Source organism: Dermacentor variabilis, chromosome 6 (genome assembly GCF_050947875.1).
Source record: "Dermacentor variabilis isolate Ectoservices chromosome 6, ASM5094787v1, whole genome shotgun sequence".
Lineage (NCBI taxonomy): Eukaryota > Metazoa > Arthropoda > Arachnida > Ixodida > Ixodidae > Dermacentor > Dermacentor variabilis.
Genome location: NC_134573.1, coordinates 121,346,457 through 121,366,489, shown reverse-complemented (window position 1 = coordinate 121,366,489; position 20,033 = coordinate 121,346,457). Strand labels below are relative to the sequence as shown.

Below are 20,033 nucleotides of genomic sequence, written 5' to 3'. Positions count from 1 at the left end.
CGGCCAGAGGAGAAGCGTGCTAAATAAGCGCCTCCTTTCCCCGGCTTGCGCGCATTTTATCACGTGACCACCTATAGATACTTGGGGCACCCATCCAGACACTATACATCTCGGCTCGCCCTCGTACACTTCTTTTAACGCGCACAGCTAACGGCGCAGGATAGGATCTTATCGCACTTGACTTTATGCGTAAGGTCACGGCAACACCGACAGATATATTTCGACGGTTGTGTCCATATAATTGCTATCGAAAAATTCGCAATAAATAGAAAATTTCACTAAGGACCAACCCCGCTGCTTCTCCATGTTGTGATATAGCGGTGAACGATAGCTCTAGAAAATGTGTTGCTAAATCTCCGCCAAATGACTACGCTCCCATTTGGTGATCGCGGCACACAGTCGCAAGAACTTGTGGAGGAAATACCGGAGTTCTGGCAGCTTCAGGTGCACTAGATCATTCAGTAACATGGATGGCTTTGTAGTTCTACCTTACATCGGAGCAAACTGCACTCGACAGAAATCAAGGGCAGCCGCACGATTATAGCTAAGCAAATTAAGGACAATTACGCCGCGTCTTCACACTTCGAGCACGCTCCGACAGCCCAGCGATAGATATTTCAAACACAACCACACTCGGACGAGCAAATTTTGCTTCTGCCAAGTGAACGTAGCGGGTATTTCAAGACGCGTGTTAAATTCATGGCTGTTTCATTCGTGAACATTACTTAAGTAACGTAAAATTATCAGTGAGCAAAACAGTTTTTATTTCAACGCAAGGAAACAAAACCGACACTAGCGCAACTGTTTTGCCCAGTTGTGCAGACACAAAATGATCCAAAGCCGAAGCCGTCAGTAGCATGACGCCATTTTACAGTTGCGCTGCATCACGCGCGGTCGTTGAGTGGTTCTGAAATCGCCGCGTTAGGGGCGACTGCAACCAGGCGTTGCGGCAAGTAACGGTGGGAGCTTCTGTCCGTGCTGTGTGATTGCGACGAGGGGGACCGCCGCCAGTAGCAGCGTGTCGCCTATTTCGTCTTTTCCGACATCGCGCAAGTGCAGCTCGCCGGACCGTCACAAGCGCCCGAAGTGCTGCGGTTTGCACAGCATCTTTTATTGTGATATGGGAGATCGCAACGGACAGAGACGACCAGATGCATACGAACGACTACCAGCGGGGAGTGACCTGTGCCATATTTCTCTTAACGTCTCAGGTAAGCATATCAGCTTTTGTTCCGAGTTTACAAACGGCGCGTACTCGGCCCTTCCGGTATGGCTACATTTTGCGCCACGTTTCTCTTGGCAGTTCATAGACGTTTCTTAGGCATGCGTGCGCGTATGTATGCGAAAATACTACTGACCGACGGAAGCCTCAGGAGAGCATCTGAAATTATTGCAAAGCTGTACTGCCAGGAGAAACACCGTTCTTAAGGACTTTAGTGACGAGTGGCCTGTCGCATCGAAAAATACGTAGAATATCAAGTACTGCGTAACTTGAAGTGTAGATACAATACTAGCGCCAGTGTGACTTTCGCATGGCGAAGACAGGTAGTCGAAAAGGCAGCTTGTGTATTCTGAAGATTTACTAGCGCTTTAGGTATATTACCGCGAATAATAAAAGCGCTACAACGCTGTACGGCAGTGTCAGGCGATGTGGCAGCACAGAAATTTTAAGAGCGGTAAAGCGGCTGCATGCACAAGCGAACAGACACAGCGCTTTAAACGCGCTGAAAGAGAACAAATTTTTTGTGCATTTGGCTGTAAGTAGAAAACACATTAGCTCACAATCTAAGCCTATATATAATGTATTATTTTTACTTAATCTTTATTTTCACGGTTGTAAATATTTGAAAGCATGAATATGCTGCAACATTTATATAGTAAAACCTACTAGGCTTACAAAACCTGGCTGTGTTATGTGGTGAAATTGTAATATTGCTACTGGATTTTCTATTTTGAGTCCGGTGTTTTATGAAAAAGAGGGTCTTTTTATTTGTAGTCTTATGTTAGTGCAGATATTTGGCAAGCAGAAATGAGTTGATTGCAAAGTTGTATCTCCCGGTGAGCTGCATATGAACCCAAATTTATCCTGTCTTGGCTATTGCAATGTGCATATAACAATTTTAAGTATATACAGCCGTAGTTGGCTTAGTCGCTGTAGCGTATTTTGTAAAAGTAGAAGGCTATGATTATTTTACTGTTTTCATGCAGAAATACCTTTTTTTCTTGTACCAAGAAACCCTCACAGCATTGAATGAGATGAGGTGTGGTGTATTTTTCTACTAATTTAATAAAGGAAATTTCGTCTGCGGTGTATCAGAGATTAGTTTACTTTCTTTTACTAAACAATGCGTTGTCTCTTCTGCTACTGCTGTTGTTCTGTGTATTTTTGTAATTTTGAAATGTACTTTACTTTAGGTATTCAAGAAATGCCAACATCCAGAAGAAGACGCCATCTTATCCAGCACGTTATGGGGGAGACAGATCGTAGCAGGCACTTTTGCATATCTCATTAGCATATGATGCCATTTGTTGTAATTTTTGTGTCCACTTTCCTGTCTTTATGCATTTTACTATTATTGTGCAAAGGGTAACAGTTTTACATTTAGACAGAGTAATCGCCCAAAGGGGAGACATGGCTGGAAGAGACAACACACACAAGCCTCCTTTGTCCGTATCTCTACGTTGCGCAGTTACTCTGTTGTTATCTACCAACAAGCCCAAGTTCCTCATCAGCTACATTTACTAATGATCCGTTACAGTTTTATTGACATAACATTGAAAGTACAGAGGTACACAGGAAGACAGAGACGTGAACTGATGAAGAGCCGTTGAACAAGAATCGCTGGAGCCAATATTTCGACAGAAGATTTTTCTTCTCAAAACGTTGGCTCCAATAAATTTTCTTGTTCTATCACTATTTACAGTTAAAAGAAAGCATCATTGCTCTTGCTGAAGTATTATGCATTATGGCATAAAAATTAGCAGGGTGAAATATCAGGAATGTCAAAATTCTTGTATATTCCAGTGCTAGAGCGAAAACCAGGAAAACAAGATGTAGAGAATCACATTGTTATTTTTCACTGCCCAGTTTGGCCAGCTTCATTCCGAGCTTGCACTTTGTTGCATTAACGACCACTGGAATTCGTTAATTAAATTACCTTGGTGATTTACTTATATTAAAAGATTTTGAACTTGTATTAATGAAGCTTAACATAATGCATGTAAAAGAATTTACAATGACATTTTAAGGTGGCAGGCTTACAGTTGACTAGCAGGTCACTTGATGGTATGAGCTCAGGTTTAAACCGAGCTTCCATGCACAAACCAGTTACACATTTTTGTTTCATTGTTTGGATTTTCATAAACATAAGTACTGTTTCTTTTTGTCGGGCTTCTAGTTGTGTCGTAGGACCTAACTGTTTATCTTTATTTGTATTGGTAGCCATGTTACACAGACAGCTCAATTTTTATTGTAAATTGTGACATGGTAGGACTAAGAACATTTGTGCAAACTTGTTGCAGGTGCACTCTGGCGGCTCCTACCCCTGCGTCCTGCCACCACCCTGTCCTGACTACGTCCACTAGGTAGTAGGGAGCCTTTGGCGGCTTCTGTTACTGCATCCTGCCGCCACCATGTCCCGACTATGTCCACTAGGGAGTTGGCAGCCTTAGTGATGATGCCAGCAGGCTGACAGCCGACTGAAAAATTCAGGTAAATACCTGTAATTAAGCGGCGTCTTTTTGAGTGAAATGGCTTGTAGTCACTCAGCAATAACAGCAGTAACTTCGAAGCAGTTTAGACTCCCTGCTATCCGTGCAGGGATGCTCAAGTCCATGCATTTTGTCTTAGCCGCCAAGAGGCTATGTGTATTAGGCGAAATGCGATGCAAATTTTGAAACTACAAGAGACCACTTGTACAATTTTTTTCTTGCTTAACACAAAAACTACTTTGATAAAGCTTTACCAATTTAAAAACAATACATTGTACTCTCATACATGGTATTTGGCATAAATTTACTAGGGCTGCCTCAATGGTAAGTAGGCCGATAAACGTACGCCAAAACTGACTTCTTTTCCAAGTTCATCCTCCTCTCTCTGCACTGCTGCATAATGTACCTTTCTGATACCATTCTTGCACACAGGCCAAGTCCTAAACACATAGATTGCATAAATTTGCAGCTTTTGCTGTAGGTCACTTCTATGAAAATAAAGTTAATAAGCCATTTTGTCCATTTTTAATCAGCCATAATAAACTGAGTCGTGGCTAATAAGCAGTTAAGTTTTTGGTGTAAGGCCTCTCTTCATTGTCGTTAAAGATTCGGCCCTCTTAATGAAGGAACCATATTTTTGGCTATGCCATTTTATGATGCATTCTTTGGTGCGTTACACAAAATTTGACATAATGTTTATGCCAGTAAAAATTTTTTTTGCTTTAAGTATTGCGTGAAATTGAGATTTGTTCTATATTGAAGGGCCCTCAGTGTTCAAAATAAAATTCCAAGTGGTCGTGTGCCAGGTTGGAACAGCTGGCATGGAATAGCCTACCTACACAAATAGGGAAGGTCATGTACACTTTATGTTAATATACTATTATTGATCCACAAAAGACAAAATGAAGGATTCCATCCTATAAGCAGCTCTTTGCATTCATTTCCACTTTTGCACATTTATATACCTTGAGTCTGGTGACTTGTGTCTGTTTTCATCATCTGCTATGTGCAGAGGGTAAACTTCAGATTTGCCCTATGGTACAGAATATTTTGGGGATAATTATATGGATCTGTGTTTTTCAGGTTGCCTCAAAATTTTACCCAAGCCATGCCGCACACTCGGGCCAGGCCTCGTGCAAACGACGTATAACCAGGTTCAACGCATCAGGGTCGAGGGAGTCCGGAGATCAAGGCAACCTGCTGTGCAACCAGCGTGTAACCTTTGGTGACCCCTCTACATGTGCTACCTATTTGACAGCTGTGCCTCACTTTCATCTATCCAAACAGCATCACCGACTGTGATCACTTATCGAACCATGGATGAGTGTTGGGGTGGAGTGATTTGAACAGACATTCTATTTGTCTCTTCAAATTCTTTGCAAATATTTCTGTTATTATAATTCATATGTGTCTTTAGTATCTAGTTTTTAATAGTTCCTTTCTCTTAGAATTCTCACCATCAGCTCCTGCTATTCTAATGTATACCTGCCATTAAGCCCCGTTTTTCGTAGTTCTTTTGTACTTGTGGATGTAATTGATAGGTTCTTAATTCTTGTTGTACAGAAGGCTAAAATGCGAACTTACTGCATTTTTTCTTCCTTTGATAATCTACAGCACTGCAATGTGTTCAAGAAATGTAACATAACACAGGCTCTGGTGCAGGATAAATTTGAGAGCAATATAGAGCACTTATTTCAAGCACCCGTTATTTTTGAAAAACTCAAGGATATAGGAGCACAAGAAAGAATATATTGAACTAGAGAAACATAAATTCCCCTCATGAGTCTGGTAATAATGTGACTTCCTTTCACTGCAAAGATACTGGTACTCGCATCCAAGGTTTGAAACATGAAAGCTATGATACCCTTGGCATTTCTCAGTGCTTATTTGCCACACTGACGAATGTCAAAGGCAGCTGCATAGGTTTCGTGCACACATTGGTTGTATTACACCTTTTGAGTATTGCATTTCTCAAAAACACGGGTTTGCAACAGTGCTTTAAATAGCAGATGTATTTCCTAATTTTCAGAATTTGTTAGTGCAAGAGTAACGCTACAGATCATGTAAAAATAATTTTACAAACTATATGTCCATGGATGCATGCTTCTTCTGATGACGTAGCAGTGCCATGTGGTCGGGGAATGAATGTCTATTTCAGATTTAAATATTGGCTTCCAGGCCTGGGTTAGTCTCCTACACTTAGTATTCTAGGTCAGAGCCCAGTTAATATAGGAAAGTGAATTAAACTAGGAATTATAAACATCAAAAGATCTTGTTCGGGACACTAATGTAACAATCGGCAAGGTTCTTCGTGCATTCATTTCCACATTTGCGAGATTATATTTTGACTGGTTTCATTAATGCGAGAACAAATATTTCTTTATTCTCATGCTAGAGTTGGCTGCCCCCATTCTCATACAACCCCTTTACAGCCTAAAGATTCAGTGTGTTAATAGGCTGTTTTTTTGGGGTTTGCGCCGTCAGTGTTAAGGGATGCAAACGGTGACATACAACAGAACGCAGAAAAATGTCTAAGGAATGCAAGCAGGGCATGGGGCTTTTTAGGCAGATGCGTGTGTGTGCTATATATAAAACTCCATATGGTATGCCTCAAGGTATTTTGTAACCCTTTGGTAGAAACACTGACACCCACTTAAGGGGAAATGCTCCTCGAAACAACTTTTTAAATTATTTGTGCTAGAAATTTGAATGTACGGCCATTCATAGGGAGTTTTATGTAGATTTGAATTGTCATTGGTTTTTGTGTAGCTGGTGTTCTTTAGTTATGTCCTACATAGTGGCAATATATTTTTATGGGCACTTGTTTATAAAAGTTTCACAAATAGTTTCATGCTGTATCTTATTTAGCTAGTTGTATACCGCAAAGTGGCGATACCTATCCAAACAGCTTGTACAATTTCTGGAACTATGCAAAAAATATTAGGCCACTTTAAATAATTTTTGCAGATTGCAATTTCAATTAGATATTGGTGTTCTGCTTATCTTGAAGAGTATGTACGTGAAATTTAATTTGTGTAGGACAATTATAAGTGCACAAGCTCATTCTCATGCTATTGTGTGAAAAAATTATTGAAGTATTCTCAATAATTTTTTTTCAGAGTACATGAGAGGTATGCAAGATTAGTATGCAGGCCTGCCTGCCTACTAATCTTGCATACTTCTAGTAACTTTACGTGCTGTTTGAATAGATATCGGCACCTTGCAGTCTACAGGGAGTTGAGTTAACTGCAGCACACTGCTTTTTGTGAAAATTTAATACACAAGAAAGTGCCTGCAAATATGACTATATTTTGCTGTTGTGTAGGACATAACTCAAGAAGCAGCTAAACAGAAGCTAATGGAATATATGAAATCTGCATGAAGCACTCTACAATTGGGTCTCTTTTCAAACCTCTAGTACAAATAATAAAAATATTTCGAGTAATATTCAATCAGCAAAACGTTCCCGTTGCTACAGTGACCTACAACATAGCGATGCAAAGCTTAAGGCAAGTCCTCTTGTCGAAGTGATTCTGGGCTGTCTTCCCAAGGGCTTCTGTTAAAGACGGTGAATTTTCCTGCATTTACCAGAAGTGCAATACTAAAATGTTTGTGAATGTGCGATTGGTATTGGCACACTAACAGAAAAAAAGACAGCTCTGTGAAATGTAGACTTGAGACGTGACCTTGTTGGACATTTATATTTTGACTCCATGTATTTATGTTTTTTTTTTGTACTGAGTGTTTCAGCGGTGACTGCCACTAATTATTGAACATAGCTGCTTCATGAAAGTGCGACAATTTTCACTACCAGAAATTTATAGCAGTGGCAGGCATTAAAATTACAGTACTCCATAACGTCTACTTTGTAAGAACTCGGACTAGCACCAGTTCTGAGATACATATACCCAAAAAGTAATGATCAAATAGATTTCTCTTCCACACAGAATTGTCACACAAGGCTTACAGAAGGCTTTTTGGCAAAGTAATATCTGAAAGAGCAAAGCATGTTCCACCAAGTATGGTGACAAATATTTCAGAGCTGCCAGTCTGAGGACTCCTACAAGCTAACAATACCTTCAGCACTGACTAGCTTCAATAATGGGATGTCAGCGTTTTGCTGAAGTTAATGAAACTTCAAATATTGTGATCTTGTTTAAGAAGACATTTGAAATTAACGTGCAGTTCTAATCCCTGTCGCTTTTGTAAATATTTGCCAATTATTTTTTCAGGCTACAATTTTTGATAATAATGGTATTCATTGCAGAAAGAGCTATTACATGGCATTTAATAAAAAAGGTACTGGTCGTTGTAGATTTTCGGTCTTCAGCATTTGTTCTGTTCCACAGCTGTTTCTTGAAATCTGAAATGATGTACCCATCTCTTTGTTAGCGATAAACAGGGAAATCTGTCAGTATGTTTTGTTTAAAATGGAGCTGATCAACCCAATAGTTAGGCTATTCGCTAATTATAAATTACAACGATAATAGTACAGGTCCATAAAAACAGACTGATGCTGAATAACAGCTGTGCCCAGCTACATCCACGCAGCTGTGCCACACAATGTGCATGTGTTCAGAAGAGCCAAATTCCCCAGAGAGAAAGCAGCAGTAACTCATTTTTCGTCATCTTGTACAAGCAGATTATGTGCTAGATGTAATTTATGCTCAGTAAATACATAAGTCAGTCATGTGAGGTGTCTCACTTTAGGTTGCAAGTTGGAACTTCTTGCAATCTTGCTTGTTTTTATTTTGTTTCCTTTGTGAGCATGAGTGACTTAGTTGCCTTGGCACATATTGTCAAAAGTGTTTCTTCATCAATGGGAATTACAAAATTTCAATTACACATAATATTCCCAGTTACTGATATGGTAGACTTCGAGCTTAATTCTCTTATTTTTCATATGTTTATCTACCACGTAGTTTTATCATTCATTGAAACATATCCATGCAATGCACATTGGCAACCCAAATTATAAATATGTTGCTTTCTACCTTGCTCTACAACATTATGAAGATACAAAGCAAAACTAAGTTTGCAATTGTCCCCCATAACCAGAGTTTCGCTTAGAATTTGAAAAACAATATTGACATCCTGCTATGGTGTGAGAGTTGCTTTGGGCACCAAGTGAACTGTGTAGCACCTGTGCTAGAGTGCACAACAAAGCAGAAAATCGCACCAGATTGGAATGGCAGTGGTAAGTTAAGAACAGATGTTTTATTTCACCCACCATTAATGTGGCTTATCATCTGCTCCTGTTTTGTTTTGTGGGAACGCATACATTGAGAAGACAATTTTTTGCACCAATCTTACCTTAGCGGGACACCAGAGAAAGGTAGAAATCAAGAACAGGTATTCACACTTTGTTGCCCACAGTGTATTATCTGGATGTGTTTCACTCTACAAAAGACTACTGTGGTAGATAATCATAAAGACAAAAGAATTAAAAGAGGTATGTGTCAGTCATCCTTCCATGACTTCCAGTGTTTATAGAAACACTTCTTTCTGTATATGTGCCAAGCCGTAGGGAGGCTTTATGTTACTCAGTCATGCTTTCCAAGTTAAAAATCTGAATAAGGACAATCACAAGAACATTGTATGAGTGATTTGTAAATGTGGCACCTAATGTAACTTATTTGCGTGTGTGCTGAGGGTAGATTACAGCCAGTGCATAATCTGCTCTTACAGGATAGCTTGTGATGAGTAAAAGAAGCCTTCCTCACATCTTCCTCTTTCTTTTGGACATTGGTGCACCATGTGTATTGCTACAGCTGCATGCATGCAGCTGGGTATAGTTTGTTTATGTGTTCTGCTTCCTCCCTTGTCCTCATTATTCATGTGCAATCTTTGCCGTAACAAAATACAGCTACCTGTGCTACATATTTTGTCAGCGTGTTTGTAATATGGCAGGTTTTGTATTAGTGGGTATTGCAATCTGTGAAATTGTCTGTGTCAGCTATTATACTTCGTCTTGCAAAAGTATGTTTGTCAACATAAATAAACAATTAGTATAAATTTTGCTGTATTTATTTTTGTAATATCTGTTGTGAAGCTTTTATACACTGTTGCACGTTGTATGACAGAATAAAATTGATGCACAACTTTTTAATGTGGTATTTTTCAGATCAATTTTCAACTGCCACTAACACTCACAAGTTGTGGGGGAAAAGTGCCAACAAGAGTACCATAAGGTAAGACAGCTGTTCTTACTGTTAGATTGGATTATCAATTGCCAACCAGTTGTTTTCAGCAAGCATAGTGTAACGCATAGATTATGTAATCTAAGTTGGAATATTGTTTATTGCACTTGATTATCTGGGTCTCCTTTGTACATAAGTGCGGCCTTTTTTATTTGTTATGTGTAGCTTACTTGCTTAATATGTTAAATCGTAAGTTCTAAATAAAAACACGTCTCGAAGAACAGTGAAATAGGTTTGACTTATAAATGTTTTGACATTAGAGACTTGTGCAGTGCTTAATTGAACTTCTACATGAGTTACCTAATATTTTGGGGTCTCATTATGGTTCTGAGTTGCATTGCAGTGTCATGCATATGCACCTGCAGGCTACATATTGGATGTTTATTTAAGGCTGTTTTGCTTGGTTGGCTATTGATTCCAGTTTAATAGTAATGAGAACTGTCTTGCTTTCATGGTGATTCTGTGCTGACTAATACATTTGAATTTTCCAGAAGACAACAAAGGGTGATGAAATGTTAACTTATTGTTGCTAACCTGCCACGTCCTTTTTGGCAAGTTTGCTATGGGTTCTTATACGTCGTCTTTTCACAGTAGTCATCTTGAGAACTAGCCGTAGTCGTGTGTACTTACAGCAAAAGTTGGTGACACATTTTGAAAAGCGGCTCGACACTGCCATCCGAGAGTCAAACGACTTACATGGATTAGTTATTTTACTCTATTTGCAAGAGTCCTGCACCACACACTAAGGGTAACTTGACACACACTGCTGGAGTCGTCAGACTCATCACGACTAGTTGCCCGAATCCTTGAGCAGTGGTCATGTGACCCTTTATCTTGACTCGTCTGACTCATGCAGAATAGTTAACGGGACTCCCTCAGCAGTAGTCGTGTAACCCTTTTGAGAAGGTTAGGAGACTACTACAAGAGAGTGTGCATGACTATTGTGTGCGGAGTCACGTAACCACCTTGTATCGAGCACAGATAGTCTCGGGACTCTCTGCCGAAAGAGAGTTCGGGTGTCTCCCACAAAGTGTGTCGTATACGTGGCGAGTCCAGACTCTCCGAAAAGAGTAAGCGGTACTCTTTTTTTTCTTAGTGTGTAGTACGCAACGACGCCGGCAGCGCAAGCCCTCAGCAGCAGGTCACGTTCATCAGTGCTTAAATCACTGAGCTCGAGCCCAGCATCGCGAGCCAATGTGTCGTTGTCAGGGTCGTCCATTGCAACGAGCGTCGAAGCTGGCGTCATAAAATAAAGGACAAGCTTATCGCCGCGCGCTTTCCCTTCCGCTAGCCACCATACTTCCGCTTTCGCGCTGCTGTCGGCTCCGTCTTGGCTCTTTCTGGCTGCGCGTTTGCGTTTTGTGCAGAAAAGCCATAGCGCCGTCTGCGGGAGCCGTTTTACTCACCGACGGCGCAGCGTCACTATGAGACCATGACGTCAATACTCCTCGATCGGAGGGCGGGTGATTTGAACTGCGCTAGAGGTACGCGGACGCTTCAGAACGCATTTTCTCTTAAAATAAGTCTCTTCTTCGCCCGAAACAAGCATTTCAAGGTTTCTGGGATGGTATTTCAACAGTCCACGTTGACTTAATAATAACCTTTAGTGTCCCTTTAACGCCTACATATGTACATATACATACACGTATAAAAAAACAAGCTTATATATAAGGAAAAATCAAGTACAACGTAGTTGGAGATGGTCGGTGCCGTGTGTAAAAATACGGATGGGCAGGTTGTGTCGACAATGTCAGACGGGAGGCCGTTCCAGTCTGCGGCCATGCGAAGAAAAAACGAGGCTAAATATGTTGATGTTCGTGAACGTGGGCGTGAAACCTGCTGCGAGTAGGTGGTCCGGTATGATGTATGCGCTGCGGGCGTGATATAGGGTGCTTGATGAAGGCTAGTACTGTAAAATAACTTGTGGAAAAGACAGAGGGAAGCGATGCGCCGACGTAAAACGAGGACTGAAAGCCCAAAGAGTATTTCAGTGATGTGACGCTGATGACATACGAGTATGATGAGTGGATGAATCGAGCGGCGCAGTTTTGTCCAGCTTCAAGGGCGTCGATGAGATATGCTTGATGCGCATTCCAGACTGTGGAGGCATATTCTAGTTTCGGTCGTGCAAGTGATGTGTAGGCAAGTAATTTTACCTGGTTAGAGGCTTTGCGCAAATGAGGGAAAGGTAGCTGAACGCGGAAATGGTAGCTGAGTTGGCCGCAAGGTCAAAGTGGCTATAGAACACAAAGATGAATGAAGAGAACGCCTTTTATTTCTTTTTGTGCAAATCCTGCGCAGAGCAAGCTGGAATCGGACAGAAACTATTGTTCTGTGACACTGGGAGACGTGCCTTAACCTGACATTTGCGCCACCGATGACTAACAATAGCAATATGGCGTATTCTTTAGTCGCTTTACATTGTGTTCCTAACGGTGGAACACATCGGTTTCACCATGCTCATGCTATCGAGAGAAGAAAAAAAAAGAAAAAGAAACGCAGGAAACTGGAACATCTACCGCATGTGCATGTCCTCTACGTCACCCCAAGAGCCAGCATGACGCGGCTGCGCGAAAATAAATGGGGTTCATTTTTTTTTTAGTACAGTGATCAACTTTATAAAGAAAAAGAAAAACACACTTTAGCAAGGCATTGTACCCCCAAGCCCCAATGGTTGCCTGATAACTATATAATAAGCAGTGCTGTAGTCCAAAATTCGCACTTCTGCAGGTCGTCTAACCAGAGCCACCGCAGGAAACAGCCGTCATGAAGACCTTCGTTGCCATCGCGCTCTTGTCTGCTGGTGAGAATCTGCAATTTCTTTTTCTTTGCTTGAAATCGGCATTTTAGAAGCAAAAGCTTCAAAGACAGACTTGAAAATGTAAACTGTAGTTTATATTCCTCGATAATTTCTTCAAAGTCCTACGCCCTTTCGTTTCAGGAAAGGACTTCATGAATTTTGGCGAATAGGATGTAGGCCTAACTGCAATTATTAAATATCCTGCTTTAGTCCACAAGCTAACGACGCCGCGGCGACGTCAATAATTTCATGGTACTGTCGAGAATTTGAACCGTTCTTGTGCAGGGACAATTAACAAAATATCGTCAGGTTAACTCCGTGATTGACTGCGAATGCCGTATGTGTGCATATATATATATATATATATATATATATATATATATATATATATATATATATATATATATATATATATATATATATATATATATATATATATATATATCTATATATATATATATATATATATATATATATATGTGCCTCCCTGGGCAGAACCTTGCGTGTGGAGTGCGCGGTGGCGTGTCCACTCGTACTTAGTTTTCAATTATATGTTCAGTAAGCCACTCAAAGTAAGGCTTACCTGTCGCTAATACAGTCTCTCCTTTAGTGCAGGCTAAACTAGAGTTGTATAAGCAGAAATATTAGGTGGAGCAATATAGGCATATTGTACTATGGTAATTCCTGATGGGCTGTTAGCATTTACCTAAGTGCAGAACACCAATTTAGTGAACCCATCACTTGACTTTTGTCCTTGTTTATCGGGCTGCTCGAAATCCTAAGAGAGGACTGTGAGCAAAATGGATTCACTAGTTGTAAATACTGAAGCAAACCAGATCATGTTGGGAAGAACGTGTACGCATGGAACAAAGCCCAACGTATGCGCTATCTCATGCAACACTTTCTAGATACCATCGAACTCGTAATATCAGTACTCCGTTTCAGATGGAAGAACTCTTCTAAGAGCCATATTACTTTTTCTTACTATACATGGATTGATAGTTTGGTACAAGTAGGCCGTATTATATAATGTCATATAAGTTAGGAAGGAAATGCAGACATATTAATTTGAACAATCATAAGCAAAGATATTCCTAATTCGAATTGTTCAAACGGACATCAAACTACGGGCTTTCATTTCTTCTTCCTTATTTATGTCTTTTTGCGACGTTCAGTATTAAATGCCTGAAGTGAAGTTTCAGCTGTTATTTAGAAAATTCCGATCTCAAAGATTAAAGCTGCTATTATATATGAGTGTGGAAACCATGAACTTCACTAAAATCAGTTATTCACAAACGTTGCCTACATTCTCTAACGTTCCATAAAGAGCGCTCTCGAAAGGTGTTGTCACTTCAAAAAGCGCTGCTTCGAGGAGCTCCTCGGCTGCCCGTAGCTATTATTTCCCTTCGCTCCCTCTTGTTCACTTGCTGGCAACAAAATTAATTGCCCCGCACCTCCGCCAATCACTAGGAGATTTGTTAAAACGGGTAATCGAGCGGCATCATTGGGCGGCGCGCTGTCTAGTAACATCGCCGTCAGTCCCTTTGGTGTAGCGTTTGCGATTCAGCTGGCTGGCTGCTCTTCTCCATCACAATTGCAGGCTTACCACTTCTACAGGAGCGCTTCAGATCCTACATACCATGCAGTTGAATGCAATTACCTAAATTAGATGCGCACAATAAGTGTCTAGTCACACTTCTTATATTGATAATTTTAGCGTCGGTGTTACCGACAGGCGGCAGTTTATCTTTTCGATATGGCTCCGCTATCCAGCTCTTCGGCCCTTCTTGGAAGATTTCTTTTGTATATAGCAAGTGAAGTGGTAAAGTTCTTAATTAAGCCTACTGTAGATTCGCTTTAGTCATTTACATCAGGCTCTATTGAGCTGCCCATAGCGGCTAGATCTGTCAAACCCGCTTCTCATTGAACTTGAAAAAAAGGGGGTACCAGCGAAACACAAAAAAAAAACGCGCACGCAAGGAAAAGGCGTTAGACACGGACGGACGTGGAATTTCAGCTGTACTTTATTGAAATTTACATTGCCTCAGAAAACACCATCATGCAGCAACTGGCCCAAAAGCTTGCGCTAATGTACCGCTTTTCATTGCAGCCATGGTGCTTTGTTCAAAAATGTTTACTAAGGATCTAGAACGTCCATGAAGCGGGTCCTGTACGTGCTTGCGAGCAGATACATATATAGCTTTTTCATGGGGTATAGGAAGCAAATAACATATTCAATGCATGGAGTCAGCCCACTTTAACAGCACGTATCATAAGCATCCGATAGACAAAAAGCCTCGCGCAGAATAAAAGGAATAATACTTAATACTGAACAATGATGTTGCGCGTAATAAAAGCACAAAAGAAATAAAGTACAGTAAAACGGTAGACTCAAGCTTTTCTGTTCCGGCTGTTTTTTTTTTTTAATTTTGCCTGTATGTTTCCTAGGGAGCACTCTTTTTAACTGCAATACTCCCCCCCCCCCCCCTCATATGTAGAGAACCACCATAATTGGGCTGCAAACCTATTTTACCTCAATTGCAGCCTCCCTGGCGTATGCTGCGCCCCGTTCCGCCGTGAAGACCGACTTGGCTGATGCCGCCGGTTCGTCAAGACCCAGCAGTCTTGGTGGCAGTCTCGGACCTGCCGGACCTGTCGGATTTGGCGGGCCTGCCGGACCTGGCGGATTTGACAGACCTGCCGGATTTGGCGGACCTGTCGGATTTGGCGGACCTGTCGGATTTGGCGGACCTGCCGGACCTGTTGGACCTGCTGGATTTGCCGGCGCTGGCCCACAAGGTGGAAGCCTAAACCCAGGCTTTCCAGTTTTCAGTGGACCAAGCGGACCCGCAGGACCCAGCGGCGCTGGCGGATTCCCTGTTGGTGTTGTCGGCGGTTTCCCAAGCGGTTTCCCCGGTGCCTTCTCTGGCAGTTTCCCTAGTGGGCCGAGCGGAGTATCCCCCGCTGGCGCCGGCGCTTCCCCCGCTGGCCGTCCCGGATCTGCTGGTCCCAGCGCTGCAACCTCAGTCGGCCGACCTGGAGCAGCAGCCGGAGGCCTCCTACCTAATGGAGTCGTACCTGGGGCATGGTACCCTGGTAGCTACAATGTATGGCCAGCGTATGGCCCAGTATATTACGGACACGGTCCTTATGGCTTTGGCTTCGGCGATGGCTACGGTTTTGGCTTCGCTGGCGTTCCTCTTGGTGGATACTGCTATGGTACTCCCGGAGACTACTTCGGCGATAACGGCTACTGGGGCGGCCTTGGTGGCTATGGTTATGGCTACCCTGGTGAGGGTTTCTCCTGGGGCCCTCAAAGTTTTGGAGGCTTTGGAGCCTCTTCCTCTTCTGTCGGTTCTTCCGCTGGCCAGGGCGCAGCAAGAAGTAGCCGTTCAGCTGCAGGAGCTGCTGGAGCTGCCGGTGTTAGCAGCGCCAAGTAAGAATTTTTGGATGAAAGTTGTAAATCCCTTTTGATCAATCAAGTTTTTTCGGTGAGCAGCACGCTGATGCGAAGAATTCTTTTATTGAATACCTGATTTGACATTCTCCCGACGCGTTAATAGGCGTGTGTTTTGATGTGTGACAGTAAGGAACACATTTTATGCCAACTAGTGAGACGTGAATTTGTCCTTTCGCACTATTTACTTAGTTGGAACATACATGGGTACTGCAGTAAGGTGCATCCTGTAAAAGCTGAGCATTATCGCACCAAAGTCACATAAATATTGCCAAAGATTACCTTTTACCGAAACACCAGCTACACAACTTCTAACGCTCCACCAAATAAACGTACCGTTGTTTAATCACACGGGGCAATGACAGAATACTGAGCACAAATTTTACAAAGTTGATAAAGCACTATTCCTTATTTCTTACACTGGGTTCAGACGCATAATGTGAAGCAACGTAACGACTAGTTTACGCAATCAAATTACTCGTATAACAAACGCCTTACAAAAAAAAAGATAATTGAATGACATACTGTATCATGCATCGCCCATAGCCTCGCAACATGTTTGAGTTCAAGCATATTCGCCTGAGTTCAAGCCAAACTTCACAAAACGCCAATTTCAGTTCATGCGTGTACGTTTGCAAGTATTCGGTAGCTTGTAAGCGACACAATAGCTTCTGTTGTCTCCCGTTTCGTTCCGCGCACGCGCATGTAATACTATGATGCTTCTGCACATGCCATTTCTATTCACTTTCAGGCTTCCGCCTATTAGCAGCGTGGTTCCCTTAGCACGAGACATTCACTCGCGATTTAAAATTACGTTTTCAAGTTAATGTATTCGGAATCATTTTCCGCAATCCTATAGCATAATTAAACATTAGGCTCTTAGCCAGCCCCGAAATTAATGCACTTATGCGCATTTTGTGCTCACACTTCAGCAAGATGTGAGGTTTGCACGACAGATGGAGAAAAGGAAGATGACGTTCGGCTGCTTGCTGCTCGGGTGATCAAGGCCGCCGCGAATACTGTTGCGACTATATGTGTAATCACTGATAAATATTAATCGTCTTTCGTACTGTTTTCACTGCAACACATATTCATGCAAAAATACTGGACATATTTTTGTAGAAACTTCACCTAGAGGTATATTAACGTCACATTTTATTATTGTTTATTTGCTTTTCCGCCCTAACGAGCAAAGCAGAAAGAAAACTAGCTTGTTTGAGGCCCCAGTTGTCTTTTATGTTGTAGATTATAAAATATTCTCGCGATATCAACTAAAGGAATAAGAGTTTTCAATCTTCGGTACATAACCAAAGAGATAAAGCTTCTTTGCAGTTATCACACAAGTTGGAAGTCAAGGGCTAAATGCGCCCTCTGTCTGCCCACGCAATAAAAAGAACATTTGATTCCTATTCATATGGCTAGACTGTGGCAGAATTCAGGTTTCTCACAGCTGCCAGTAACCTTTTCTCGAATAACCGCATCCGCATTTCTTTCTTCACTCCTTGATGCTTCTTACATTTTATTTTTGGTCATGTTGCGAGTAAATAAAAAATAACTCCTCCTTATGCTAACATAAAAATTATGAGCAACAATATTTTCCCCAAGGCCAACTAACACCTTTTACTTCTTTGCTTACTTTCTAGCCAATCACCCACAGGGAAGTAACAAACCAATGTGACCATTCCTGGCCATCCCACAAAAGCAAAACGTGAGTGGGTGTTTCATAGACAACTGCATTCGTAGCCTCCTTTTAATAATATTACCTTGCCAAAATTAAACTATTTCTCTCGGTTTTGAGGAGCCTCCGCAATCTTAAGCCATACAACCTTTGTGAAGTTTTAAAAAATTTGCTAAACTCACTTCAACTAAGGAAACACTGTAACCAATCTTTTTAATTCAGGTAATTATTGTTGGCATTCTTACGATACCAATCTATCGCATTTCGTTTCCTCTTTCGAAGTTATACCTACGAATTCTAACCATGTGCGTTTTCTCTCTGATTCCAGCTAGTTTCTCCGGTTTTTTCGACAATAAATGAATTCAACAAATTTTCCAACACGACGAAAATGGGCAATTCAACAGTACGATCTCAGTTACTACAGAATGAATAAAAGAGTTAATCTTTCAACGGAAATGAAGTGTCGTCTTCCTAACTACTCCTGTTAGTCACACTATAGAAAGCCATAACTACATTACACAAACTTTTCGCGCAATATATACAACTTGTGGTGATTAGCCCGATCCCCAATGACCACTTCAAAGATCATTAACACACTACAGCTGTGCACCAATGCCACTACAACTGTGGTATCGGTGCTTCGATTCAAAACGTAAGCATATGGCATACAATCCAATGCAGGCAATGAATTTCAGGTTGCGCGAGCACCTGATCTACAATTCTTCGGAAACGTCTCACAAACTTTGCTGCCATTGTCAGCTGATCTAGACTCTTCTCTGCTATGAAAACAGAGCGCGAAGAGATGTTTATACCTTCACGTACTTAGTCGATGTGGTTGTATAATTAACTGTCCTCAAGGCCCCAATAGGAAAGTTGATAGCGAATGTTTCTTAATTAGTCTTTACAAACACATGCTATCAGACACAAGGTATCACCTAGAATGTGCTCACCTAGAATGTGCTCAGCTAGGACGTCACGTTCCCTACGCTCATAAACTTCCTATAAAAAATGTGCAGTCTAACGGCACGAAGTCCCAATTGCGAAGCACAGCTGGTCTTCACTTTGATTCTTTGAAACCTTTCAAATAGTTTTGCTGGTTTTGGTGAACACCTGTTGCACTGTGCCTGTTAGGTTTGTCGAATATCTGCATTAGGTAAACTATATTTCAAGTAACATGAAGCATTTGCAATAAAGTAGTCGTTAGTAGCGCCTCTAACATGCGTTTATATGTGTCCTTCTCAGGGGTTGTTTTGTAACGCTGCATAATGTCCTTAGGCTTCTTGAACAAGTGGCAATAAGTGCAACAGCATATCTTCGTCAACAATATTCAAAGAAATCTCAGAAGCAATAAAGAAGGCTAGTTCTCGTTTCGAACCAGTGAGCTCACTTTGGCAGTATCACGAACTTTCGTTTAACCGCGCAAAACCACTCTGTCACCACGCATAGACAGATGGCTTGGTGTAGACTGGCATTATCTAGTACTCTTCTGCCTGTTTTTGCAAAGAGTTTTTCAAAAATTGAATTCTGTGTAATTTAGAGATGGTTGAACTTTGAAAAAAATATTCTCTTCGGTTCATTATAAACAGTTTTAGTTATTGGTAATTGAATTTTTCAGAAACGCGTATGGCATGTGGCATAAAACTACTCGCTGAGCGGGACTACTCTAAGAGGTAGACATCATTTGGACAAGAAAAATAAATACCGAACCGAAAAATTACCATACCTTTCCTAACTAACTTTTACACTGATTTGTTCACGGCAGATGTTGCATTTTACAAACGCTGACGAGTTAGTTCGCAAGGCAGTGCACTTGAAACACACACTGATGATAATACCATATTAGACATTTATGTGCACAAAATGCGTGACAAAACACAATGGTACTGCAGTTATTTTCGAACATCGTAGTACAAATAGGCGTTTTCATACAAAAGTACTTGGAAAATCAGTGCATTTTTACCGCAAGTTTGACAGCCTTATCCGAAAAATGGGGCTAGCTTCAAAACTCGCTAAAAGTGGATGGATTTTACTTCGTAAAAGGTCATACGAAGTCACATACTGAGTTAAAAACATTATAAGCGAAATTTTAATATTGTTCAAATGCTGTTTTTGACCAGTTAACGTCTTCAGTACTTCTGTGAAATGTGTAGAAATGTGCTTTTTGCATAAAGTGGTTTCTTAATTATA

The 20,033-nt window shown here is 41.3% G+C and overlaps 1 protein-coding gene across 2 annotated transcripts in view; it reads left to right on the top strand.

Annotated features, from left to right (window-relative positions):
* The first annotated feature begins 12,556 nt into the window (after positions 1 to 12,556).
* The window catches only part of LOC142585134 (uncharacterized), a 211,287-nt gene continuing 203,810 nt past the window's right edge, over positions 12,557 to 20,033 (top strand). Inside the window, exons 1-4 of one of the 2 annotated variants that reach the window (XM_075695659.1) lie at positions 12,557 to 12,714; positions 15,256 to 16,147; positions 17,812 to 17,876; positions 18,175 to 18,302. In XM_075695659.1, coding sequence (XP_075551774.1) covers positions 12,678 to 12,714; positions 15,256 to 16,147; positions 17,812 to 17,833 — 951 coding nt within the window. In that variant the 5' untranslated portion in view covers positions 12,557 to 12,677 and the 3' untranslated portion in view covers positions 17,834 to 17,876; positions 18,175 to 18,302. Of the gene's footprint in view, positions 12,715 to 15,255; positions 16,148 to 17,811; positions 17,877 to 18,174; positions 18,303 to 20,033 lie in introns of those variants that run through there. The other variant, XM_075695660.1, reaches the window with a different exon arrangement.